This window comes from Pholcus phalangioides, unplaced genomic scaffold (assembly GCF_987345545.1).
Source record: "Pholcus phalangioides strain wild (caught in Gottingen) unplaced genomic scaffold, Ppha-v1.0 ptg000022l_1, whole genome shotgun sequence".
Classification (NCBI taxonomy): Eukaryota; Metazoa; Arthropoda; class Arachnida; order Araneae; family Pholcidae; genus Pholcus; species Pholcus phalangioides.
In genome coordinates, this window is record NW_028301615.1 from 25,006,288 (window position 1) to 25,034,138 (window position 27,851).

The 27,851-nt window shown below is 41.4% G+C and overlaps 1 protein-coding gene across 1 annotated transcript; it reads right to left on the reverse strand.

Moving 5' to 3' along the window:
* Positions 1–1,271: 1,271 nt before the first annotated feature.
* On the reverse strand, positions 1,272–23,174 carry LOC149070053 (thymidine phosphorylase-like). Its single transcript, XM_089249481.1, has 9 exons — positions 23,043–23,174; positions 15,445–15,623; positions 12,313–12,515; positions 10,396–10,624; positions 9,694–9,812; positions 9,422–9,581; positions 7,054–7,281; positions 3,963–4,091; positions 1,272–1,564 (listed from the first exon to the last, which is right to left on the reverse strand). Exons 2-9 carry the CDS (start codon positions 15,611–15,613, stop codon positions 1,398–1,400), a joined length of 1,404 nt encoding a protein of 467 aa, XP_089105607.1. The 5' UTR covers positions 15,614–15,623; positions 23,043–23,174; the 3' UTR covers positions 1,272–1,397.
* Positions 23,175–27,851: the final 4,677 nt, after the last annotated feature.

The following is a 27,851-nucleotide window of genomic DNA, read 5'->3' on the forward strand; positions in this document are numbered from 1 at the left end:
AGCGATAGAAGCTATAGTTATACCATAAAATCTATGGCTTACGGGATGGGTCGCAATAAATTTCGTAAAGAGAAATTTCGAGTTCATAACTTATCAAATAGCATTGAAATTAACAGAAATTTATAACATATAAAAGGTTTTTTTCTTCCAAAATTTCAATTAAAAAAAAAAATTATTTTGCATTAAAAAATACATTTTCATCCTGTGTGTGTGGGGGGGGGGAGTGAGCAACAAGCCCCGCCCCCGCGTACGTCTCTGATCCCACCAATATGCGTTTGGAGGTATGGGGGCCGAGCTGATGAAATTTTGCCGCCAAGGGGGGGGGGTCAAAAATGGCTAAAAATTTGCTGACGTAATACTTGAACGGCCCCAGAGAGCATACACACAGGAAATCAATTTTATGTATGTAGATGACATAACTGAAAATTTTAGAAATACAGTCGAGCCCGGATATATAACGAAATCGCACAGGAATGTAGGAAAAACATTTGCTATATTCGATATTTGTTATAACCGGTACACCATAAATACTCGAGTTCAATCAACACCCCCTATAGATAAGATCTTATCTATAGGGGGTGTTGGTTCAATGCGCGAAATACACTTAAAAAAGCAGCGGTTCTCAATCCTTGCTCCGCGATGATAGGACAGGTGGTCCTCGGACAGATTTGAGAATTTAATTGCAATTGAAATTAAAAAAAAATATACATGAATGCCACAAATATTAAAGCCAAGCTATAATACCCAGGTTTACCTCACCCCCCCCCCCCATGTACTATTTCACCAAACACCAACTCTGGCCATATCGCTATATTGCAATTTACTGCCATTAGTGAGATGGAAGTGAAGGCGCTGTCTATCAGTGGTCACCGAGTTCGTTAGGGAAAATATCTTATCGATATCCTCCTTTGGGTTCGATCCCGGGACCCTAACAATAACCTTCACGATGGTAGACGGGCATCTTACCACCATGCCACCTAATTCCTTAGTGGGGTGAACCCCCCATGTACTGGCAGCATTCATTATAAATGCATATACATGTCTGAAACGCTTTGTTGGGGATCCACGGTAACCAAAGTGAACATTCCCAAAGTCATTTTTTAGGCCCACGAACTATTGTTTCCCGGCGGTTTTTCGGGCATTTGCCATGCTCTGGCGAACTTTTTAAAGTAGCCTATTGTTCAAGTCGCATTCTTTTTGGTATATATGCAAAATTTGGGTAACGATCGGTCCAAAATTGTAGATTTGTACAGACAACATGCACACACACAGACGGAAAATCAATTTTATATATAAAGATTATTACAAACATTTTTTACAATGTACACTGAGAAAAATATGATTAAGGACTCAGTATTATAAAATCGACAAAATACAATTTCGTGAAGTAATTTTGCTTATAGTACATCGACAACTTTTATCTCGCCTTCGTGGAAATGTATTCTTTTGTAAACTCTTCTCCTTGTACCTGCTCTTTCATTCGAAACTCCCAACGCTTTGTGAAGCGAATTTAGTTGCCCTTCGTCGAGTGAACAGTTGTGGTGAATCTGTAACCATTCGTCACCTGGGACACAAATACAGTGAAGTAAAAATAAATATCAGTGTGCGTGGGATCTGAAAATTTCGCCTCCGATGTTTCGTTCCCGATATATTTCGCCCCGGACCTATCGCCTGCCCTGAATGCATGAGCGACCGAGTGATTAACTAAGTGAGTGATCAAGCAAGTGTGTGAGTGAATTACCATGTGAATGATCGAGTGACCAAGTTAGTGACGGTATAAGTGACCACACTCACTTGGTCTCCCATACGGCCACGTACTGTCACTCGTTCAAATGGTCACCCACCCACTCGTTCACTCATACAGTCATGCACCCACTCACCTGACCTCTTACGGTCACTTACCTCTTCAATTGGTCACTCATACGATCACTCGCGCATTCACTTGATTACTCTACGTCATTCAGCTACTTGGTAACTCACACGGTCAGGTCAGGCGAAATGTACCGGAGACGAAACGTCGGTGGCGCAATTTCCGTAAACCAGTGTACGTATATGCAGAATATTTCTGAAAATTGCTCCTGCATTTGTATATTTCTGTAAAATTCTTTATTGGGGTGTGAGTTGTATTTTTATTCTACATGGGAATTTCGTAATTACATGGATAAGAAGCAACCGTTGCCTCTAAAATGCACCTAATTGCAAGATTAGGGAAGGGGGCACACTTGGGTCCCAACAGAAGTTAATTGTCTGTTCTACTTTTCCCATTCAGAATTAATGAAAGAAATGATTTCAGAATTGATGAAAATTTTTGAATTGATGAGATGGTTTGAAAACTAATACGAAATAATGATAAATGGAAGAAATAATTTCAGAATATTCATGAAAATTCTGAATTAATGAAGGAATTGATTTCAGAATTGAGATGGAAATTCAGAACTAATAAAAGAAAGGAGTAATTTCAGAATATTATTGTTATTTAGTAATTTAGAATCAACAAAGCTTAAAAATTGACGAAAGCACTAGTTTCAGAACCGACGAAGCTTCAAAAGTAAACGAAAGGACTAATTTTTGAATCGACTAGGCTTCAAAATGGACGATAGTTTCGGAATCGACGAAGCTTCAAAATTGACGATAGTTTCGGAATCGACGAGGCTTCAAAATGGACGATAGTTTCGGAATCGACGAGGCTTTAAAATTGACGAAAGAAATTGTTTCGGAATCGACGAGGCTTCAAAATTGACGATAGTTTCGGAATCGACGAGGCTTCAAAATTGACGATAGTTTCGGAATCGACGAGGCTTCAAAATGGACGATAGTTTCGGAATCGACGAGGCTTCAAAATTGACGATAGTTTCGGAATCAACGAGGCTTCAAAATTGACGATAGTTTCGGAATCAACGAGGCTTCAAAATTGACGATAGTTTCGGAATCGACGAGGCTTCAAAATTGACGGAAGAAATTGTTTCGGCATCGACGAGGCTTCAAAATTGACGGAAGAAATTGTTTCGGCATCGACGAGGCTTCAAAATTGACGATAGTTTCGGAATCGACGAGGCTTCAAAATTGACGATAGTTTCGGAATCGACGAGGCTTCAAAATTGACGATAGTTTCGGAATCGACGAGGCTTCAAAATTGACGATAGTTTCGGAATCGACGAGGCTTCAAAATTGACGATAGTTTCGGAATCGACGAGGCTTCAAAATTGACGATAGTTTCGGAATCGACGAGGCTTCAAAATTGACGATAGTTTCGGAATCGACGAGGCTTCAAAATTGACGATAGTTTCGGAATCGACGAGGCTTCAAAATTGACGATAGTTTCGGAATCAACGCGGCTTCAAAATTGACGATAGTTTCGGAATCGACGAGGCTTCAAAATTGACGGAAGAAATTGTTTCGGCATCGACGAGGCTTCAAAATTGACGATAGTTTCGGAATCAACGAGGCTTCAAAATTGACGATAGTTTCGGAATCGACGAGGCTTCAAAATTGACGGAAGAAATAGTTTCGAAATCGACGAAGCTTAAGGGTACGAACATATTAGGCTGGTTTTCAATTCTGCAAGTCGGCCCCTTACTGATTGGCTGTAAACCTAAATTTTTGGTTTTTTTAACCAATCCGTAGTGAATGCTCGCGGAATCGGAAACCAGCGTGCACTGTGTGTGTGTGTACCCCTTAAAATCGACGAAAGAAGTAATTTTGGACTCGATGTGAGGGAGGTAATTCCTAAATATATACTGTTTAGAATCGGTAATACAGTCGAATCCAGTTATAACGAACTCCAAGAGACCGCAGAAATCACTTCGTTATAACGAAATTTTGTTATAAAGTTTACACAGTTTTTTTTTTTGCATTGTTTCTATGTAAAATTATCTAGGGGATTATAAAGTGTTCGTTAAAACGAGATTTCCGCTATAACGGTATTCGTTAAAACGGGATTCAATTGTATTTCTACAAATTACCTGTGCGTATTTCGTCTCCGACGTGTTTGATGAGCGTCAAACCCGCGGTTAGGTCTATATCGGACGAGCTCTCGGACAGCCATTTCCAAAAAACCGCCAGCGCTGATGCATCGACGTCGTTGACGTAACCTGCCGAGGAAATGATTTAAAGTCAATTCAGTCGATTTCGGCTGTAGTGTTAGGCTTAATCGCAACGATACCCAATCTCCTGGGGAAATGCAGGGTGTCCCTTAAGTGCTAACGCGACTTTTAACTCATCAACCGTTCGTCCTGGAAGTAGTTTCAATTTAAAAAAATGCTCAAAAAGCGTTCAAAAATTATTTTTTAGGGTGAGCATAGAGTGTGTAACAAAATATAAAAAAAATCTAAATTTTTATACGGTCCCCCTCGTTCTTTAACTTTCAATTAGAAAGTTGTTGCCCGGTCTCTCCTGGGGAAAACAAGAAAAAAATTCCATGTTTCCAAGTGCAATATTCGCTGAAGTATTCGAATTAAAAAATCGAAGAGAAGCCGGACGTCGCTTCGCTCCTTCGGCCTTTACAGGGAGTCCCTGCCCCCGGACTGAAAATATCAACTATGTCGCCACCACAACCGAAAATGTGGCAAAACTTGTAAGTTGAAACTAGATATTCCAAAAACAGACCGCGGGTAACCTTATTACATAACGAATTCGAGTGGGATTACATTGAAATTCGAACCCACAATCTTCAATACACAAACCCCGTACTGTAACCATTACACCGACGGCCACACGGCGACTGCAGCTAAAATTAGATATATGTGCTATTAAACGTTGCCAGGCAGTATATTGGCGCCAACCAACAGTCGCCGGAAAAACGCGGCAATAAATATGTCACGCATGCGCATTACATCGAGTTCCGAAGTCGAGATCGGGTGTGACGATTTAGTGACATAATAGTGATCTTAGCCAATGAGGTGCATCCCGTGTTAAAAATCCCATGTACGGTATGGAATTACGCGACCGGACAACAACTTTGTAATTGAAAGTTGGAGAACAAGGGAGCCGTATAAAAATTTAGATTTTTTTTTTTATTTTGTTACACCCTGTATCTTCACTCTCAAAACTGGTACAGGGTAATTTTTGTACGCCTTTCGAGCATTTTTTTAGATAGAAACTATACCCCTCTACGACGGACGGTTGATGAGTTAAAAGCCGCGTTAGCGCTTACAGGACACCCTGTATATTCCAAATTTTTTGTGTGTTTGTATGTTTTGTTTACATCTTTATACACATATTTTGTTTTTGTTTTTTTAATTTCATTTATTCATTTGTTTTGCGCTCAAACGTGGAGTGTTCCAGACTGCCATAAACCTGGTCTTGAAGACATCTCGGGAACGGGATAAGTCCGGCGTTCATTCATTCATGTACTGTTAGGCTTTGGTCAGAAAGTAGACCTTTTTAATACGATATTTACATAATCACGAAAATTCAAGCATCAGCCATATCCTGTATCACCGACGCAGTTTAAACTACGATCGCAGGTTAAACGATTAGCGATCGACACGGATTGGTTGAAATCCTCAATTTAACCAATCCGTTTCGATCTTCAATTCCTTTCACATGCGATTGCAGTTTAAACTGCGTTGGTGAATACGGCCGTAAGTCATTCTTTTGCTCACTCACGTGATTGCAATTTCTCTAGGTAACTTTTCTGGTCACTCACTGATCTAATCTTTTACTGTTCGGCAGAGGCGGATTTATTGAGGGTTAATACAAATTTCGCCACCCTTCTCCCATTTTACGAATTCTTTTTACGGCCATTCATTCTTTAAATTTGCCGCCCCGGGCTGATCCTAACATCAAAAAACTTTCCGGCATGCAATAATCCGATGAAAGTTTCCTAGAGGGATGTTTAAGAGTTGCATGTACGATTCATTAGTGCAATATACAATAAAGTTAAATTAGACGTTGAGAGAATCTTATTACTAGAGCCCGGATTACATGCACTAAAAAGGGGAAAAATATGCTCTAAAAATATGCAAATATGCACTTAAAAATGCAAAAATATGCACTTAAAAATGCAAAAAGATGCACTTATAAATGCAAAAAATAAGCACTTAAAATACAAAATGTGCATTGAAAATTCCAAAATATGCATTGAAAATTCCAAAATATGCATTGAAAATTCCAAAATATGCATTGAAAATTCCAAAATATGCATTGAAAATTCCAAAATATGCATTAAACACTCCAGAATATGCATTAGAAACCTTGAAAAAGTCAAAAATTCCGAAATATGTATAAAAAATGAGAAAATATGCATTAAAAAAACACCATGCAAAAAAAAAGCAAATGTGTTTGCTTTCTTTATGCATCTTTTCTATTTTTTAGAACATGTGTATTTCATTTACGAAAAATATATCCTCCTATATATATATATATATATATATGTATATATACTCCGCATATGCAAATAACTTCTACATATTTTTTATTTATGCATTTTTTAATTTTCAGTTTGTTGCAGCTGCTCAATAACGAAAATAGCAGTAACAAAAGAATTTCGACGCTATTTCTAATAAGAAATTTAACACTTTGCCATATCTCTAGAAATAGCCTTACAATTGGGGTAAATCGAGAAGCTATCCATACTTAGAATAAGACAACCATAAGTATTCTTTATGAACATTGTATAGTATTTTATCATGGGTATATATTGATTATAATTTTTGGCATTTGCATTTTTAATTGGGTTGCTATATTTTTTTTTTGGAAATATGTGACATCCATATTTGTTACGGGCATCTTTTTCTCAGCCACCTCGTTGGGCATTTTGCCTGTTGTGCCGTTGTATTTGTATTTGTATAAAACGGTTAATATTCGTAAAATACTTTATGAATATCTATTAATTCACAAAATTTCGCCTGCGGGAAAAAAATCTATGTTATGAAAATATTATGAACAATACTTATTTGGAAAATTTGAAAAAAATTGAGCGATCTTAAATAAATCTTCAAAATATATGCACTTATACTGAAAATTGTTTGATTTTATGCATTTATATGTATTAATGCTAAAAAAAAAAGGCCAAAATATGCGAATGCGTATAATCCGGGATCTACTTATTACCATCACGTCCGCGATAAGTGATTGCGGTGGTGAATCGGGATTTCGGCAAGGCGTCTGCGGGATCATCTCCGTAGCACAATGTTGTCGCGACCTCATCGGAGACGCCTTGTCGCTTCAGCATACCGTAGAATTTATTCAGGGCTTTTCCGTTCGACAGGACGTCGTGGATCTTCATCTTGGCTTTGTCTTTTTCAACTTCCGTACCAGTCATCAGCATCAGTTCGCTACCTTCAGTACGACAAGAAACGAAATTGTTAAAAAAAAATAAGCCTATGCAATATGGTTATAAGCAGCGTATGAGAGAGAGAGTGGATGCGTTAAGCGGTAAATGTGATAAATCCGCTTACTACGCATAATCGCCGAACGTTGGGGTAATATAAGTCTCATAAACTTCCCTGCATTTGTATCACTTTTACCGGCGACTATGCGTAATACCCTAAGCGTCGCGTCTTTGGTAGACATAATAAATCTTACTACACTCGTGTGCAAAATTAAGAGAATTAGCACATTATGTCGAATTTCTGAAAAAGTAGGGGACAGATTTTAATGAAATTTGGTACGAATACACAGTTATAACAGAGAAAGAGATGTATCATACAAATAATAATAATTCCCCTCTCACAGTCAAACAGGTCGCACAGCGCGACGGCATACTGGACACGAAGCAGTTGCTTATTTATGACATGAATGTCGCTCTCCACTTGTTAATACAAGATGTACAGCTTAAGAGTTGCTTATTTATTTATGCAATATTGTTTGGCCGAGGCCTATTCAAGAGGGTGCGGTGATGGGCTTGACATAGGTGATTGATGGTTACATACAAAATCAGAGATTGAAGTACTGTCTACAGAATTTGATGGGAGGAGGTTCTTATCAATAATTGTACGGGGAGAAAACTATATTTGAAGCAATCTGTGGATGCAAGAAAGGGTTTCAATTTGCGGGAGCAATTGAATCTATTGGAAGAATGTGAATATTTGATTATAGAATCTGGGGAGTGTCAATATTAAAATTGTACAGTTCAGTTGTACAGGGGGAATTTCACTTAATTTGTTGAATGAAAAGGGGGTGATAGACGAGCTCAAGTGGAACATAAAACGCAATAGCGACTCTGTCCTATCTCTTACCGTTTTTGAGTTAAGGTGGATAGAAGTGAAATGCGTCAGATCTGAAAAACCTGAAAGTTCCTGAATGACCTGAACGCAAACTAAGCACATCCATCAGAATATCTGGATTTAATGGCGAGCTACAAGCGCTGCGAGATTAGCGAAGTGCAAAATCGAACTGCCACCAAAATCTTTAACCGCCACTTTCGCAAACATCCATCTAGCCACAATCGATCAAATTTGCCCAAAATTTGTCCATTCCACGAGCTTTCGCAAGAGCCTGCAATAAACCATGTCGGTGTTTACACAATTCAGGACAAATTTAACCTTTTGTTTACAATAACATCACTGAAATCGGCATTCGCCGAAGTAGACATTCGGAATTGGCGGTTACAAATTTTGGCGACAATTCCATTTTGTATTTCGCCAATCTTTCAGCTGGGGGCGCGGTAGCCCGGTCGATAAGATACTCGCCTAAAGTACCAAAGGATGTTTAGAGGTGTCGCGAGTTCGATACCCGGTTCGTCCTTGTCAGAAAACTTTCCTGACACAGGGGTACAACAAAAAACGGCGACTTGACCGCAGCAAAAATTGCTACCGCAGGGAGTCCCCCATCGAGGGGTTAGCGCACCAACCTCTAGATGAGTATAAAAAACAAGCCTGTCGTTCGGAATCGGCAATAAATTGTAGGTCCCGGTCTAATTAGCCCTCGTGTGCAGAAAATGACCGTGGTGCGACAAAAATGATCAAAATGATCTTTCAGCTCTTGGAGCTCGCCATTAAACCCAGATATCACGATCAGGGCCGTAACTGGGATGGGGAGAGCAGGAGGGTCTGGTGCCCCGGGCGGTGGACCAGAGGGAAGGGTCAAATTCACCCTTCAAATGCTCCTTCCACTAGGCTTCAAAATGTGTTTGTCCCAGCTGACAAAGTATCCAATTGCGACCCTGATTACGATGGGAAATGGTGCCACCGTATAAGATTTTTTTCTGCTCTTTCCGAACACGTGCTTAGTTTGAGTGCAGGTCTTTCAGGAACTTCATAAATTTATGATTTTTTTAGATTTGACGCACTTTCCACCATTATTTGAAAACGGTAGTTATTTGAAAGAGCTGTTGTGGTGTTTTTTTTTTTTTTTGTTAAACTTGGGCTCTGTCTAACGCGTCCTTTCGTTTGGCAAATTAGGTGAAATTCACCCCGTAATGTAGCCAAAATAGACAAACCAAAAACAAATCAACAAAATGAGAAAGTATTCCGCATACCCAATTCTTTGACCAGCTCAAGTACGTCGACGGGAGCCGCGCCTTTCAAGCTCCAAACGGACTCCAAGACTTCCCGCGTGTTGCCGATTTCGTGCCCGATGGGACTTCCCATCGCGGTGAATAATGCGCAGGATTTGGTGTCGTGGCATGAAGCCGTCACCTTCCGTACAGAAAGTGAAAAGACACATCATATGTGATCGGAAATCAAATAACGGATTACCACGCAGTAGTCATTGGCAAAGGAGCCAAACCTAAACTGAATTGGAACTTACCAGCCTCTTTGCCATGTCAAGAGCTTCTTCTTCCGTCCCGAAAATGGATCCTTTGCCGAACTTGACGTCGTAAACTATGCTGCTTAATCCTTCCGCCAACTTCTTTGAAACTATTGACGCTGGAAAATCCACAAAGCGATTCATACTTTTCTATAGTGGCTGAAACGTTTAACGGAAATTTCGCCTCCGACATTTCGCCCCCCCCCCTCCCAAAATTTTGCTTGCCTTGACCGTGCGAGTGACAAAAAGAGTGGGTAAGTTACCAATTGAGTGTCCGTATGTGTGACCAAGTGAGTGACAGTATTAGTGATCAAGTAAGTGGGTAGGTTTCACCATATGAAATGGCCAACTCAATGAATGAGTGACCAATTGAAGGCCGTATGAGTGAACGAGTGAGTGGGTGGGTGACCATGTGAGAGACCAAGTGAGTGTGTACACTCATACAGTCACTCACTTGATCATTCCATATTGTCATTCACTCAACCATACAGTCAATTACACTTACTCATACGGTCATTCACCATCACTTGGTCATCCACACAGTCAGTTACTTACTTGGTTATTCATACAGTAAGTCACTCATACATTCGGGGCAGGCGAAATGTCGGCGGCGAAATTTCCGGGCTCAAACTTTATTAGAAAATAGATTCGGCAAACTGTAGGAAAGCCCCTACAGGACAGATTCGTTGCGGGTATGCATACCTGTGATAAGCGAAGGTTGTCCAACTGTGGCAGTGATATCCCTGATCCGATAGATGGTCTTATCAGCGGGGTTTATCTCATCCGTTTGGCCAATGATGCAGCAACCGATGTCCCGCACCTGATCGACGACTGATTCTGCAGTTTGCTCCACACAGAAACCGGGTATGGACTCCATTTTGTTCAGGGTCCCTCCAGTATGAGCCAGAGTTCGACCTGATATCATGGGTACCTAATGGAAGATACACGTTTTACTTCGAGGAAGAGTTAAGGGCCATTCAAGTATTACTATAGCATCGATAGGGAGAGAAGGGGGGGAGGGATTCGGATTTGCGATTTTCGGGGTGCGATGTGGTTCACCGAGTGAACGAGAAAACAAGCTGCGATGAGATTTGCAGGACTAGCAAAGAAGCTTATACTCGTGAAAACAATTTCCTTGAATGACGGAAAGCTGCTGTGAAAGCAACTGGTTTGTGCGTTGGTGGGATATTAAAATAGAATCAAACGTTTGGTGTATTTATTTGCGATTTCCCCCCCCCCCCGAAATATAATTGATCACGTGTGTGGGGGGGGGGACCCACTTCGCATTCGGTAGAAAAAAGAATAGGTAATTTATTGGCTAGCCAAGACCAGACACACATTCGCAATAATTCCATTAATGACATCGATAGCCAAATAGAAAGGAATTGCCTCAAATTACTCAAATGGTTGTTTCTAAGCAACCATCTTGCCATTGACCGATCAACATCTCTGGAATACTTACAGAAACCATGAAGAAGACGAGGGCTCAATGCTCGGTACTTCGCACCAACTATGGCAACGGTAATCTATACCACTCCTTCAATTAATGCTTTACTCAAACCAGTAATTAATAAACTTAAGAACAAGCTAAACATATATAGAGTGTGTTCAGTCTATAATCATGTGAAAAACATTTCCCGCGTGCAGCATTCGTAGCAAAGTTCACTACAGCAGTGTCAGACAGTGACGGTCAAACTTCCTATGTATATATCTAAGGACAATCCAATCAGAGATGTACGCAGGATCGCCTTTAGGAAAGATCACAAAAGATCTAATAATGGCCCCCTTACCCTACTGGTGGTTCGTGTTTCAAAAAAAGAAATTGCATACCAATTAATGATAAGAAAGTTTTCGTTTCCATAAAGCCCGCATATATCCACCAAAGATCCAACAGGTCTTTCTTTCCCAGTGTTGTTGATGTTCCCATACTCACGGCCCGGGGGCCTCAGAAGAAGAAGAGGTGCCTCACAAAAATGAGACCCGGTTGAAATTTTCTAGTATTTGCAAGGTGGGGGCCTCAGAAAAACCACTTGGCCCGGGGACCCATGATGCTCTTAAGACGGCCTTGCCCCCATACCTAATTCATGTAATACAAAATCTGGCCGAAAAATCAAGCCCGTAATCCGTTTTTAGGAGAGCTTTTGATCTACGTGTGGGAGGGGGGTACTGTGGCGACGCAATAATCCCCGAGATAGCTGTTGTGTCGCGAGTACCCTCTCTGGCTGTCGAGTCGTCTCGCGCACTCTTGTGTCTGTCCGCGAGGCTCTAATGTACCTGTATAATATTCTCAAAGTTTGCTTCTTGTTGTTATAACCGTCGGTCCCTTACAATTTCGCTTTTAAGTTAATTTAATAAAATTGTTATTTATTTGTTAACTTGCGCTTATTATTTGTGTCATGGAATAATCGATGACGTCAACAGCTAAAGGTACAGCACTGGGGGCCATCTTAACGCATGGGCTGATCCGAGAACGGCCGGAGAGCCAGTCCTCTGACGACCTTGCATAGCAGTCGACATCAATTGTGTCAGACTTATTAGGGATGTCCATGATGTTGTTAAGATGATCCTGTATATATAGCATACTGCTTATATGTATGATTGTTAGGTTGAAAGACAAACCTTTAGACCAACGGCAGCCAATGCCGGCGCCAAAACCAAGCTGATCTTATCGCCAACGCCGCCTGTGCTGTGTTTGTCCACTACAAGGTGTTTCCATTCTTCAGGCCAAGTAAAAACGTAACCGGAGTTCTTCATGTCGGTCGTCAAACTCCTAGTTTCTTCGCCGTCCATGCCATTCATGTAAATGGCCATCAACATGGCACCTGTCGTGAAATTATACATTCGAATGAGAGAGTCTTTTGGCAAGAATTCAAGTACCATATCCTTGCCCTATCTTTTACAATATTAAATGCATACTTCTGCATGGGTGCGTGATTTCACAGGACTTCTTTATTTCTTGATACGGTTTACACGCAGCGCCGTCTGGGTCCATCCGGGCACATCCCGGGAGCCTCAGGTGCATTACATTTTTCATCATACTCATAATATTATGAGTATGATGAAAATGATATCTGCTCAAATTTTCGACAGTGAGTATGTAAATTGTAGGTGAATATTACTAGCCACAGGTGGGGGGGGGGGCAGAAAAATCGCTTGTAATGCTTGCTGTTAAGACGGCCAAAAATATGCCTCACACGTCTTCAGTCACCCCTGAAGCGGAATAATCCGTGAAATTGTAATTGTCGTCGTCGTCGTCCCCATTACCGAGAGCGGAATAATCCGTTTGCACCTTATTTAAAAAATTGTTTTTTTTTAAATCAATGTATAATGATATGGAATGGTAAACGAATGTAGAAAGAGTGTGCAAATGGATTGAGGACTGGTTCGTCGTCAAGGACGAGGAAGTGGTACGTCCTTTTTTCGTGTAACCTAAAGATAATCTGAAAAATTGGTTTTCTGTGTGTGTGTGTGTATGTTCTCCATGCCCGTAGCCAGAAATTTCCTTTGGGGGGAGGGGACAAAGTGATAGAACAATAGATTTGGTCCTCTTTCCCCCCTTTTTTGGTAATTTTTCCACATTTCGGGGGGGGCGGGGAGGATCAGACCTCCCAAGTGCCGCTGTGGTAGTCGAGTGGTCATAGTGACGGACTCGCGTCGCCAAGTCCCGGGTTCGAACCTGTCGTAGAAGGAATAAGGGAGTTGACGACGAACACTTCCTTCTACGATTCAGAGATATTATTAAACATTTATTAAACAATTAAACACAAATAAACAGAATCTACAAGAACGAGCGAACCGCTTGACTGTCTCGTTTGAGCGGCAAAAGTCCAAGTCCAGTTCCACCATCGCGCAGTAGCGACAGCGTCCACCACTGGATGGCGCTGTCCGCCTAATAGGGAAAACAGCCCGCCTGCGTGATGGTGGAACTGGACTAGGGACTTTTGCCGCCCAACCGCGTCTGGGCCAAGCGCGCTGATGATGAGTTGGAACTTCGTGAGATCATCTTCGATCTTGTGAATGAAGAACAATGCCTCTGCGCTGCTGAAGAAAAGTTCAGGTTCGCGGCTCCGGAAGGGTGGCAGTTTCACATTCGTCGCCATGACAGTAGGTAACGGTGGAGGCGGAATGGAAATTGAGCAGAAGAGCGTTCGAGATCGGTCGGGTCACCACTTGTCGTAGAAGGAATAAGGCGGTTGACGACAAACACTTCCTTCTGCGATTCAGAGATATTATTAAACATTTATTAAACAAATAAACAGAACCTACAAGAACGAGTGAACCGCGTGACTGTCTCGTTTGAGCGGCAAAAGTCCAAGTCCAGTTCCACCATCGCGCAGGCGCGCTCTTTTCCCTATTAGGCGGACAGCGCCATCCAGTGGTGGACGCTGTCGCCACAGTGGTGGTCGGCTAAAGCTGGTTTTCTGTGATTCCCAACTTCAAGGCACGAATGCAAGCCGATCTCCCCCTTTAAAAAAGTCTTGCCACAGAGAGCAACAGACCTACAAATAGTACAAATGCAATACAATCATAACACATCACTCGCTTCACTTCTGAAATATAGATGGCGGCACGGAAAAATCAAACACAACACTACGTACGCACTCAGACTGTTAGGTACACGCACGGTTACACTTCCGGCACAACTCACTAGGTAGTAAATCGCCCATAGATGGTGGTAGACCTGAGTTGTGCTCGGTTTGAAAGAAAGAAAGACAGACCCCCCCCCCCCCCAGCTATGGCTTTGGCTATACAAATCTAAAATTTTGAACTGATCGTAGCAAAATTATGCATTATGGACGCGACTTGAACGATAGGCTATTTTAAATTTTGTCAGAGCGGGGCAAATGCCTGCAATAGGGTGGGGGGACAGTCAGGCAACAATGATTCTTGGGCCTCAACAATTACTTTTGGAATGCTTACTTTGGTTACCATATCGTTCCTCAACAATGCGTTTCAGATATGTATGTGCCTTTACATTGGTTTGCAACTTCTTAAATGTTGCCAAGCGCCTGATATTATAGCTAGTATGGCATATTATTGTTGTTACTCTGGAACCACCGCTGCCATCTACAAGAAATAAAAAGAATGGTTTTTTTTTCTGTGTAATGCTTGTTATGTGTAGTGCTGCAATCTGCCACTAACTTTCCTCACTATGACTGAAGTGTAATGATTGAATAATTTTATCTTTGTAGGGCTGTTGCTCTCTGTGGCGAGACTTTCTGACGGGGAGATGAGAATTCTCACATTTGCGTATCAACGTTGAGAACCACAGAAAATCAACTTTAGTCGACCACCATTGTGGCAATTGTGGTGATTCGGATATAACTATATCCGGAAAAAAGCCCCATTTGCAAGTACGGTGAGCGTACATCCCGTTTAATCAAACGGTACGTGTAGTAAACGGTGTTTTTAAAATGGGATTGACTGTTTCCTTTGTTTTTTCCCTCATCGCGAAGCTTATTGTGACCCTATGAAACAAAATTGTGTGTTTGCTTCCGCCCTCCCTGTTTTCCTAAGCTTCCCCTCTCTCGTTCTCCACGGCACAGGTGTGGGATGTCTTTTATCGCTTTTTTTTTTCTTTCTTTCTTTACTTTTCTTCCTTTTTGTAACGTGCGAAACAGGGCTACCATATTTATCGCCTATATATACATCTAATACAGATCATTCAAACTTATCGTCAACATACGAAGCGGCTAATAGTTGATATAAATATAGCCTATTATAATACTCATAACAGATAATACCTCATACCAATTTGACTTAGATCCGCTGCAGGCTCTGGCGACGTGTCTTCGTCGATGCTCCTCGTCGATGGCCCGAGTCCCTTAACGCACCTTATGAAGAACTGGATGTCATCGGGATCTAAGCGTCCTCCATCCCGCTTCTTCCGTATCAGTTCAGTCAGACGAAGACTCGGCATCACTCACCTACTATACATACACACAGAGGGTAAAGACATTGAATGCCACCTATTTCTCAATAAACAGACTCACAGAAAACAATTTACACTTTTAAGAGTAGACACCTTCAGAATTCTACAGGCGATTATCGATATCCGGTAGATTTATTGGCAAATCATGTTGACATTCCAATTAGTTGGTTTTTTCTGGCTTGCATTTCCTGTTTGAGGAGGTGCGGATCATGTGAAAACGTAAATAAATTGTTGTTATGGCGGCGGAATAAACTACGAAGGCCGCTGGAACGAGTCTTTTCATTTGAATACAAGACATGATCGTACAACCTCCCCAAAATAAAAATAAAAGCCAGGTCGTTCAAGGAGACCAACATCACACACACACGCGCGCGCATTCCTTTTGAAATACTGTATTGCAGTCTGTCAGCAAACGTCGTCAAGGCCGTAATCAACAGGATTTATTTGTCTGCACACCCAGTGATGAGGCTGACTCTTCTATTAATTTACTTATATTATTTTTTTTCCTTGGTTCTGGCCGGTCAGATCCATCCAGGAGAAGGACCTGTCGGACAATCTGTAAACCGACTTGAACCTAAAAATCCCTACGAGCTCCACCTGCAGAGGCGCATTTATTTTCTTCTCGCCTGCGGACGCTACACGAATTTTGCCGCCCTTCTCCCGTTCTCAAGGTCTCTCCTTCTCTCTTGTACCCGTCTCAAGGGACTAAAAGCAGTCACTCTTTTGGTCACTCCTATGCTCTCACTCTCTAAGTCACTCTTTTAGTCACTCATATGCTTGCACACTGTTTTGGTCATTCGCATGCATGCACACCGTTTTAGTTACTCACATGTACATGTATGCGCACTGGTTTGACCACTCATATGTATGCACACTGTTTTGGTCACACACATATTTGCACTGTTTTGATCACTCACATACTTGCACACGCTCTAGGCCAGTGTTTCACAAAGTGGGCGAAATCGCTCCCTGTTGGGCGATGGAATGGTCCAAGGGAGCGATAGAACCTACTGATTTAACATAGGATCCTATGGGTTTACTTAGTTGGGGGCGATGAGAGGAAAAAATTTCTGATGAAGGGGGCGATGGAACAAAAAGTTTGGGAGACTATGCTCTAGGCCACTCTTCTGGTCGCTCCCTGACATAGTTTTGTGCTTTATAGGTCAATCTTTTGATCATTTATACGTTTACACATACTCTATTTAGTTTTTTTTTTTATCAGTCACATACTTTCACGCGCCCTAGGTCACTCAATGACCAAGTCTTTAACTCTGTAGGTCACTCTTTCGTTCATTCACGTGCTTGCTCACGCTCTAAGTCACTCACTACCCTACTGCCTTACTGTCTCGGCAGAGGCAGATTTATTTAGGGGTTATGCAAATTTTGCCACAGTCTTCCCAGTCTACTGATTTTCTTCCATTCCTCAAAGTTCCGGCCTCTCTGAACTTGCCAACCGATACAGCACGCTAACAACCCCTCCCCCCCCGCACAGTAAATACGTCACTGCCTACCTCCAGGTGTGAATCTAGGTCAGCTTTGGTCCCACCCGCTCTATAATTTTCAGACATTCCAGCGTCCACCGTGGTATTACGTCATATTACTGATCTTGAAGGCCTCATGCACTTAAGAAATGAAATGCACATTTATTATAGGGTTCGTTACGCTGATTATTTTAGACAAATATATAACGTCTGGTACTTTCTTAATTTATTTTAGAGCACTATGCTGTTCACAATAAAGGGTGTCGACAGTGGCGTATTCAGCCAGTTATAGACCGGGGGGGGGGGTGGCAAATTTGAGGAATGAGTGGCCAAGAAAGTTAGTAGAATGAGAAAAAGGGTGGCAAATTTGTATAAACCTCAATAAATCCACCTCTGCCCGTACTGCAAGGGACTAGGTCACTAGGTCAGTGAGTGATCAAAAGAGTTACTTATATAGCTTGAACAAATTTCACCGTTTAATCTCTGCTTCAACATTGCAAGAGGATGCCAAAATGCTTGCTTGGCACAGCTGACCAAACCTCTAGTTGTGGTCTACGATGGTCTTGAGGTGGCCTTGATGTACCAATGGGTAGGGGCAGAAAAGAAAAAGGAATCTCTGCCCATGCGGGATCTATTTTTGGTGTCCCCCCCCCCCCCCGGATGACGTTTCTCAGCTCAACAAATTTTTTTTTTTACCTTCCACCTCGGATTTGGCATCCTTTCGTAGGAAGGTGCCCCATGTGGCTGCACAGGTCGCACGGCCTCTGTGGGGGCTGAAAGGCTTCAGCCTAATTTCTTATAATTTTTTTTTTTCATACTATAAATTCTTTATCCCCAAAAAAGCTCCCAGCCTAGGGACCCCTGCTGCAGGATGTGGGTGCGATAAATGCATCGTCTTCCCGACTAGGCCAGTACGTCCTATAGATATTGTATCTAGGAAGTAATGAGTCCCGTATATACCGGGTGACTCGAAACGTTACGCCGTCCGCCAGTAGCAGTTTTTTTTGACAATGGCACTAACAATTTTAAGGGAATTAAAATTAATTTAATACTCTAAAGAATACTTAAGACATGCATTTTTAAAAATATTGTTGGTTCTGCTATCTACTTTCAAAATCAGAAGTGTCTTATGTGGTGATGACGGAGCTCGGATATAAAGAACTAAATTCTTCATTCAGCTTTGTTTCTTATAAACAAAGCTTATAAACTGACCTGAAACATGGAGGAAAGAATAACAGGAGGTGACGCGACCAGCGCCTCTGTTGAGAAAGCATGGGAAATCTGGGTTGCCAGATGAAGCCAGTGATCGCTCTATTAAAGGGACCAAGTAAGCCCAAACAAACCGTGGCTTCCCATGCTTTCCTATGAGAAACATCCCCGTTTTTAAAAATCATTTAAAAATTTACTATTCACTTTAGGTGCTAGATTCCCCCCCCCTCAAATTCTTTGGATATATTTATACAATTGAACGAGAACTTTTACAATTTTAGTTGTTATTTGTTTTCTAATATTAACTTCAACAACATGGAACCTTTTGCAAAAATAACCAAAATTTACTCATATCTTGTGCCACAAAATTTCTTCTCGGCATTTTAATTTTAAAAAAATTATGCCAAAACATGTAATACCTCAGTGTTCAGAGAAATACAATGTTTAAAGACACTTGAACAAGCGGTGTTTGAAAAAAATCTGACTTTTTTTGCGGAAAGCATTAGCATATATAATGCCTTTCATCTGTTTGTATTAAAATATTGTAGAAATATTTCTCCATTCCAGGCAAAAACTCGAACACAGACACAATTTTAGATTTCAATTTAGAATTCAATTCGAAACTTTTTTGTCAAATTTTCGTACACATACCACTTTAAAAGAAAACTAATTGGTACAAAATGAAGAGAAAAAAACAGCCCAGATTATTTTTCTAAATACTATAGGCCAGAAAGATGACTTATCGCGGCTCGTAAAAAAAGTTTCTTATTTTTTAATATTTTTTTCTCAATACATCTACATAGCGGAAAGTTCGGATGGGCGGCATATATTTCCAGTAATACGTATTCAAGAGTATGAGAGCGGAACGGAAGAAGGGTGGCGAAATTCGTACAGCCTACAGGCAGCAAAACCATAAATACACAGTGGCGGACGACGTTCGAGCACTTCCAGTACTTTGAGGCACGGGGGCTGCAAAATGCTGTTTGCCCCGGACGGCTGAATCATGTTTGCCCCGGGTGGCAAAAATCCTAGCTACGGCCCTGTCAGAAGGTGCTCGAGCACCTCAGAACTGATTCAGAAATCAAAATTCCTCATGTAAAGCTTAAGACGAGCGCCCACGGGCCTGAAACACTTTGGAAATGTCCCGGATCTATCATAATGATGAACGAAACAAAAAGGCAAGATAAACAGTTCAAAGAAAAAAATTATGAAATTGCAGCTTCATATTATTTTAATTAATCGTATTCCCATAGACATTAATGTGATGCATCAAATTTTTAAAATAAATTGAAGGCACTGAACTAAAAACTTATGACGAGTCGAGAGTGATCTTCCCCTTTTTCAAAAATAAATTAATAATATAACAACCCCTTATATAAGGATAAGATTTTATTTTTCCCCTTTATTGGATCATGTAGATTACCTGAAGACGCATTAAATGGTCATGGTGCTTAAATCCATTTAGTTATTAATATTTTAAGAGAATTCGATCCGGCAAAACACATGTTAAGTATAGGGAAAAGAGCGGTTTGTTTGGGCTTACTCGTCAGCCCAGAGGGTTGCCACAACGGCTTCAATTTTCTTTCCTGATGTCACCTCCTGTTATTCTTTCCTCCATGGACCTGAAAGATCAAACTACCAGTTCGGTTATTTTTTCAAGACTCAAGGAGACCTCCAAACAAGCAGACGACAGGTAAGAAGTGAATTTTTCCGCACTCCACTCTATGGTAATGTGCTGCCATCTAATATCAAATTTAAAAGTGACTAGTGTGGTGATGCTGCAGTTTAAAGTAAAAAAAACTATATTCTTTATTCCGCTCAGTTCCTTATAAACAAAGCTCATAAACTGAACTGGAAATTCAAACTAAAAGTTCGGTTATTTTATTTGAGCATAAGGAGGCGTCTAGAACAAAGAACTTCTTAATGAGCAGACGACAGACAAGAAGTCGGCTTATTCGGTTCCCTACAAACAAAGCTCACAAACAAAACTGGAAGTTCGAACTGCCAGTTCAGTAATTTTTTCAGGACACAAGGAGACGTCCAAAACAAGGAACCTGGAAGAGAAGCAGACGACAGAACCTCTGAGTCTTGATTTATATACTGTCGGTGCTGTCATCTAACCTCTAAATTTCAGGTAACTCATGCGATGGTGAAAAAAACAGAGAAGTTTGTTATTTTTTCTCATAAAAATTTTTTTTATGAGACGAAAATTTCGGTAACAAAATTTGAATATTCGCAATAATCGATTATATGTAGAAAAAATGATTATTTCTTTCCAGAAAAAAAATTCGGACAATATGGATGATCGAACAAATAAGTGAAAATACGGATTATGTGGTCTCCAGATAGGGTTACCAGATTCAAAACTGGAAAAGGAGGATGCCTGCAGTACTGTCTTAACGTATGCTCTCCTCCCCCCCCCCCCCGTGGGCAGTGCCCGAAGGGCCTCAAGAGAAGAGGTGCCTCAGAAAAACGAGACGTAGTTGAATATTTCGAGAATTTTTCAGGTAGGGCCTCCAAAAAATTCCTTGGCTCGGGGCCCATGACGCTTGCTCTTAAGACGATTCTGCCTGTCAGCCCCCACCCTTGTGGGGGTCATGGAATTCCAGTACTTGATTCCTTTACTTCTATTAATTTACATTAATTAAACAAAAACAGCAATAGAAAATTCTCAAAAATGATCAGTTATCGAATTGCAACGTGTATTTGATAAAGAGATGATGAAGCGCTTTAAAAAGTATGGCAAAAATTTATGTCTGTTCAATAGGATTCGAGTCACGATGAAGTGTCAGCAGGTGGACCCCCACTAATTATTATTAATAAGTTATGAATTTTGTAAAATTAATTTAAATGTCATTTCCTCTCAATGGATCGTGTTTGATTACGATCCTGACTATCAACGCCTTCCTGAAATAATGAAAAAATGAGTGCAATAAAATGCGTTTTTCTGAAAACAAATTTCCCCCTTTAAGATTTATGTTTGTAACTCGAAAAGTTTGTAAGTCGGGGAGCATCTACATAAAAACTTTTTAGAGGGGCCGTAAAATTTTTTTTTGCATTCTGCCGCGAAATTCTCCTAAGCCCAGACCTGTCTCCGATTTTTGAATTTAAACATCTCAGGAATAATGCAGTTAAAAACATGTAATTTGTTTGTTGGGCCCAGAAGCGAAAGAGCAACAACTGTAATTGAAAGTTAGAGGACGTGGGGGGGGGGGGGGTCGTATAAAAATTTACATTTTTTTTATTTTGTGTGAACTTGTATTTTCATTCTCAAAACTCGTACAGGGTGATTTCTGGTCACATTTTGAGAATTTATAAAATTAGAACCATACCACTACGACGAACGGTTGATGAGATAAAGGCTGTAACAACACTCCAAGGAGAAACCATTGAATCTTAGAATGGCCATAATATTACCAATAGGCAGGGCCGCAACTAGTGGGGGGGGGGGAGCGAAGCACGCGGGTTTGGTGTCCCGGGAGCATAGCAAAAGGGGCACAAATTTAACCATTTAACCTATCCTGCAGCATTACGAGGGGGGAGGTGCCCGGCTAACCAAGTACCCATTTGCGGGCCTGCCAATAGGTATCTTATTTCTGATAAATCACCGTTATATTGGGTATTTTTTTTCTATTAGGTACATTCCTATGTTAGTAATTTACACCTGGTAGCATTTCTTTCACTTCTATAGATCAAAATACACAGTTGATCCACTAATGACCCATAAAATTCATGCCCTTATTGTGTATAACTTGGTTTACTGCATGGGCCCATCTGGGCACTTCGCGGTGTCAAGTGACAATTAGATCTGGTTCCGATTTTCAAGAGTAAATATGCAAATAGGTAGGTAGGAATTTTTAGCTAGGTGCTAGTGCCTCTCTCAGAAAAATCGCTTTGTACGTGGGCGTATGATAATGTTAAGAGACAGCCCTGGGCGTACTTGTATGGAAATTGTGAAAGGCTAATCGAAAAACTCAGCAATAATGTGAAGTCCAGTTTGCAATATTATTAGTTTCTCATCTTTTGTGCCATCCTTGTGTTGATAATGATCTTCAACTATACAATCAAGTGTTCTTAAAATTTTTGGATCTTCTATCGGATGATCGATGTTGCACATTAAAAAAAATACCATTTGATATCTTTTTTGTGGTGCCCCTTTTGTACTGATGTCCTAAGCACGTGCTTATTTTGCTTGATGGTTGATCCGGCCCTGCTGCGAAGCAATTTTGGGTCGTGACCCATACCTGAAGAATACTCGGCTGTGAGAGGGTTTACACCAGCGCCGTCTTAACGCATGGGCCCACCCGTGCACGGCCTGGGGGGCCTCAAGGAAAGAGGGGCCTCAGAAAAACGAGAAGTAGTTGAATTTTTCGAAAATTGGCCAGGAAGGGCCTCAGAAAAATCACTTGGTCCGTGGGCCCATGATGCTCTTAAGATGGCCCTGGTTTACACGACTCATTTCGAAGCTCCTTTGGGTCGCTCTCTAGGCAGAGGCGAATTTGAGGTTTTACTGTCTATGATTATATACACAAATTTTGTCACCCTTCTCTCATCCTATTAATTTTCTTGACCACTCATTCCATTTTCCGCCCTGGGCTATAGCCCTATAACTAGCCCCCCCCCGTAAGTACGCCACTGAACATATACAATGTATTTTTGACGATAAAATCGATCATTAAAATAGCTATACCCTCCGAAAAATATCATTGATATGCAGAATGACTTACTTTGAAGGATTCCTTGGTAAATGTCTCATATATGCAACTGCTACATACACCTATATAATGGAGTAGAGCTTCCGCTTTTCAAACACCAATCGATAATCACTATAAGGTGAAGTTTCATTTTCACAGATGTTCAAACACGAATTGATAAAAAAGAACACTAGATACACACTTACGAGATAACACATTTTTTTGCGATAACCTATATAAGAAGGTTTTTTTTTGTTATTGTTCTCTTCCCGATGTGTGTAACTACAAGATAACAAATGTTTATTTACGGGAATCTCCTTCTCGAGATTTCACTTCTCGGGATTTCTCCTCGGATTGATGTTCAACAAGCCACAATGAAAGTTAATTTATGGGTCCTGTCACTTGCAGGGGGCGGCTCGGGCTTACCTGCCGCCCGGGTGCGAAGTCTCATGCGCCGCCCCCTAAAGGCTACACTGACGGGAAGCTGACAGGGCTTCAGTCTAGGACAGGCATCCTCAACCCGTTGCTCGCGAGCACCACGGTGTTCCCTGGAGAACCCAGAGTGCTCGATGCTTGTGTCCGATTGCTCTGCCCTAGGTCACCGGTTTCGTCACTCCCTGACCTAGAGTCTTTCGCTCTCTAGGCAGAGACGGATTTAAGGTTTTACTGTCTGTGGTATATACACAAATGTTGTCACCCTTCTCCCAATCCTATTAATATTCTTGACCACTCATTCCTAAAATTTGCATCCAAGGTGCTCGCGAGCACCTGATTAACGTTCCAATTAAACCCACTTTGTACAAATTGCATTCGAGGATGATTTGTATGTCAGATTTTCCTTAAAGGTGCTCTTCTATTCGTGATGGGGTAAAGGCAGTGCTCGCGACTAGAAAAAGGTTGAAGACCTCTGGTCTATAGGGAACCTCGAGATAAATCTGATTTTTTTTTCTTTTTTCTTTGTTTTCAGAAAAGAAAACCGCACACTATCATTTAGTTTAAAAATGACGGTGACCATACATCCCGCTTTTAAAGCAAAAGAAAAAAAAAATTATGTGCTTTTTGGTCCAGTATTCATCTATCGTTCTTAATAATGTCAGGTAATTTAATCCTCAAAACAGCACTTATTGGTGAGCCATCATCACTTATACGCATATCCTTTAAATACGTTGTATAACGAGGTTTATTTAAAACGTGTTTCTGGTGCTCCACTGGGACCGGACAAGTAGGAAGCCGAATTTTTCCTTTGCCTTCATTTGACCGTTCTGTAGAAAATACTAGAGGTGAAGGAACCAAAATGCACACTTGCCCCTTGTTACAGAGTACAGGGGCGGCTTTTGGGCCACGCGACTTCTTGCGGCCGCCGCTCAAGAGAGGCTAAATCCGAAGTGAATGAGTGAAAAAAGTTTGCAAAAAAATCAAATGAGGCTGACAGGGCTCCAAACCGGGACTACCCTTTTCATTTTTGTTTTTTCACACTATAAATTAAATACAGAGGGTTCCCACTGAAAAATATGGCTTGGGAGCCAGCAAAAGAGTCCGCCGCTGTGGTGGTCGAGTGGTCATAATGACGGACTCGCAACGCGAGGATCCGGATTCGAACCTTACCGCAGCGGTGGTCGATTGAAGTTGGTTTCCAACTTCGAGGCGCAAATGCAAGCTGAACTCCCCATTAAAAAGTCTCGCCACAGAGAGAACAGGCCTACAACGATAAATTATTCAATCATTACACTTCACTAATAGTTAGAAAAACTGGTGACAAATGGCAGCACTACACATAACAAGCACATTACACAGAAACGAACTTCACGTCATATTTCACTACACGTACACGCACATTCCCGCATGTACCAATTCGTTAGAGTGTCCGCAGAGGAATATGGACGAGGTGCATGTGTAGTTTAGAAGTCCTAGTAGCAAAAGAGTCCAGCCTAAAAACCCTGACGCTGGCCATGGGAAGGAATAAGCAGGAAGTTCAAAAAATATCTCGAACGCTCACCCTTTTTTGACTCGCGGAGCCCTTTTTGTTAAAAAATTTCTATGATGGAGCCCCGTAGGCCTATTTTTGATTTATTCAGCTAAGAGGGAGTTACACTGATTTATTTTTAAAATTTAAAAATATTTATACTGGTTTTTTTTTTGTTTTCCTGGAGTGGCGGCGGAATCCCTTCAGAGTGAAGACAGAGCCCCAAGTGCTCCGCGGAGCACCGGCTGAGAATCGCTGGTGTAGATATTCTGTCTCAAGCCACCCCTGATAGATCGCATTCTTGTTTCTGGTATCACGTTCCCAAGCCCTTCAAGTTGTCGAGGTAACATTTTATTTACCGTTGTTGAGGTATGGCTCAAAAGCGTGATGTTATTTGTGAGTTTTTACAATTTTGAAATTTTTAAAAATTTTGAAGTCCAACTGAAGTCTACGCTGCTGCCCCTTACAACCAACCTACCGCCCGGGTGCAACGCACACCCTAGCACCCTCGCTTAAGCCGCATGACCAGAGACTTGTTCAAAGCGGCGACCAGGCGCGGATCGAGGACGATGTAACAGGAGGGGTGAGTCGTGTCAGTTTACTTGATCGTCACGTATTTTATGAGATAGACAAATTTTTCTGCATTAAAGTCGGCTTTTGAGAGGCGCGGTCGCTCCCATAACCCCAACTCTGGATCCCCGCCAGAGTGAACGCAGCCATCTGCAGCTCCCAAAGCAGAATGTTTTGCATTGCTCGGCAACGAGCCCCCCCCCCCTCCCCCCCCCACATGGCTTACTGGAAATGTTTCTGCGGTAAAAATCACCATAAGTAGCGTGTTTTCTACACTTTTCTTAAAATTTTTCCACAGATTTTTCTGCGGTAGCACTGATTGTTCTGAGACGTACGTCACAAATTTCGGCATGTTCTGCTTTGAGTGGGTAGGGGTCTTTAGCTACTAATAAATCCGAGGTAGACATCTTTAGCCGCGAATGAAGCCTAGGCAGACATCTTCAGCGGCGACCAGTGTTCGTCAATACGCCTACTTGTTACTACTACTTACTCACGCCCATGGTCGAAGATACGGAGGGGTGGGGGGGGCAATGCTCCCCAGCATCAAAAGTGGAGTGGGCATCTAATGTACAGTATGTGTATGTATATGAACTGACATCATCATCATCGTGCCCCCCCCCCCAGACTTCCAAGTCTATCACCGCCTATGCTCACTCCTCCAATTTTTTTTGAGGAGTGAAAATACTCCTTGAAAAATTTCAAGTAATTTCTTTTTTTTTGGTAATTATTTCATACTCACCAGAAAAATACCCCTCAAAATTTTGAACACGAGAGAAATTACCCTTCAAGATTATATATTCTCGGATAACACTGGCTGCGACTGAAGCCGAGGCAGCCATTTTCAGCTCCGAATGAAGTCTAGGAAAGTATTTTCAGCTCCGAATGAAGTCTAGGAAAACATTTTCAGCTGCGAATGAAGCCGAGGCAGAGATCTTCAGCTATAATAGTCACCTTTGAGTATACAGCCCCAGTCGCGCTACGATATCTTACCAATACCGGTGAGACGTCGGAACGTCGAATGAATACCGAATGTCGAAAATTTTTATGCGTCCGATATAGTAAAAAAGCATTCACTCAATAAACACCGAAATATCTTTTTTCCCCTTCTAAAATAGTTTTACTCTCATTTTTATAGCATTTCGTTTTGAAGAGAATATCTTGTGCAGTAATTAGTCCCTTTTGAAATGATCCAAATTTCTCTATGTTACAACTATGTAATTCTCTATGTAACAACGTCGACAAATGTATGTCATTTCTACGTCGAACGATATCGGAAACGACGTAGAACGGTGTCGGAACCTTTACGTCGTTCTATATCTGTGTGCTACTGGGGAGGGTGTCCTGTAAGTACTAATGCGGCCTTTATCTCATCAACCGTCTGTCGTAGAGGTGTAATTCCAGTTTAAAACATGCTCAACAGGCGTTCAAAAATTACCCGTATCAGTTTTGACAGTGTGTCACAAAATTAAAAAAAATCTACACGCCCCCCCCCCTTCTCTCTGTATAACCATGTTTTTTAAAAGAATCAAAGAATTAAATTTTTATTATCATTTCAATTTTACTAACCCCCCCCCCCCAGGGGCGTAGCCAGAAATTTCGTTCGGGGGGGGACCAAAGTGCCAGAACAATAGATTTGGCCATCTTTTTCCCTTTTTTCGGTCATTTTCTCACATTTCGGGGGGGGACCAGACCCCCAAGTCCCCCCCCCTGGCTACGCCCTTGCCCCCCCCCCCCCAATAATGCTCTAGTATCATCCTTGAAAACTAGATGGCAATAAGTCTTTCATCAAGGAAACATTTTTCAGGCTATGAAATTGTATAGGTTATAGAGCCGCACCGCACGGCTTTCAGGAGAAACTACAGGAAGTAAGTCAAGACCGACCATATCTGCACCAGTAACGTACATAAAATTGTATGCACGTTTGTCATCAAATTATTACGTTACTTACGCAAACTTATCTTAAACATGCATTAATGAGTTAATTAATTAATTTAAGATAATTTTGCACTTGCCGGTACATGGACGACTATTGGCGCTTTCTACGGAGGGTTCGAGCTCATATTACTGGGAGGGAATATGACGTCAGCGGTCTCCGCCTTGGCAGTGCTTAGAACCCCTTTATGCACTGTGATATGAAGGCGTCTTAAGCAGTGCTGAGAACGGTGTCGCCAACATCATTCGTCGGGAAATCACGTGACTCGGTGAAAACACACACAATCCCCCGTTATTTTCTAATGGCATAAATAGGAGTTTAAAACAATAAACGAAAGAAATAATTTCAGCATCGATGAGATAATTCCAAAATCAAT

Excerpts from the sequence above, each read along its gene's own strand:
- LOC149070053 (XM_089249481.1), bottom strand. The coding sequence starts at position 15,613 with ATGCCGAGTCTTCGTCTGACTGAACTGATACGGAAGAAGCGGGATGGA. Across the intron at positions 9,813-10,395 it reads ACAACCTTCGCTTATCACAG|CGTCAATAGTTTCAAAGAAG; the intron begins GTATGCATACCC and ends TGGATTTTCCAG. Across the intron at positions 9,582-9,693 it reads TTGACATGGCAAAGAGGCTG|GTGACGGCTTCATGCCACGA; the intron begins GTAAGTTCCAAT and ends TCTGTACGGAAG.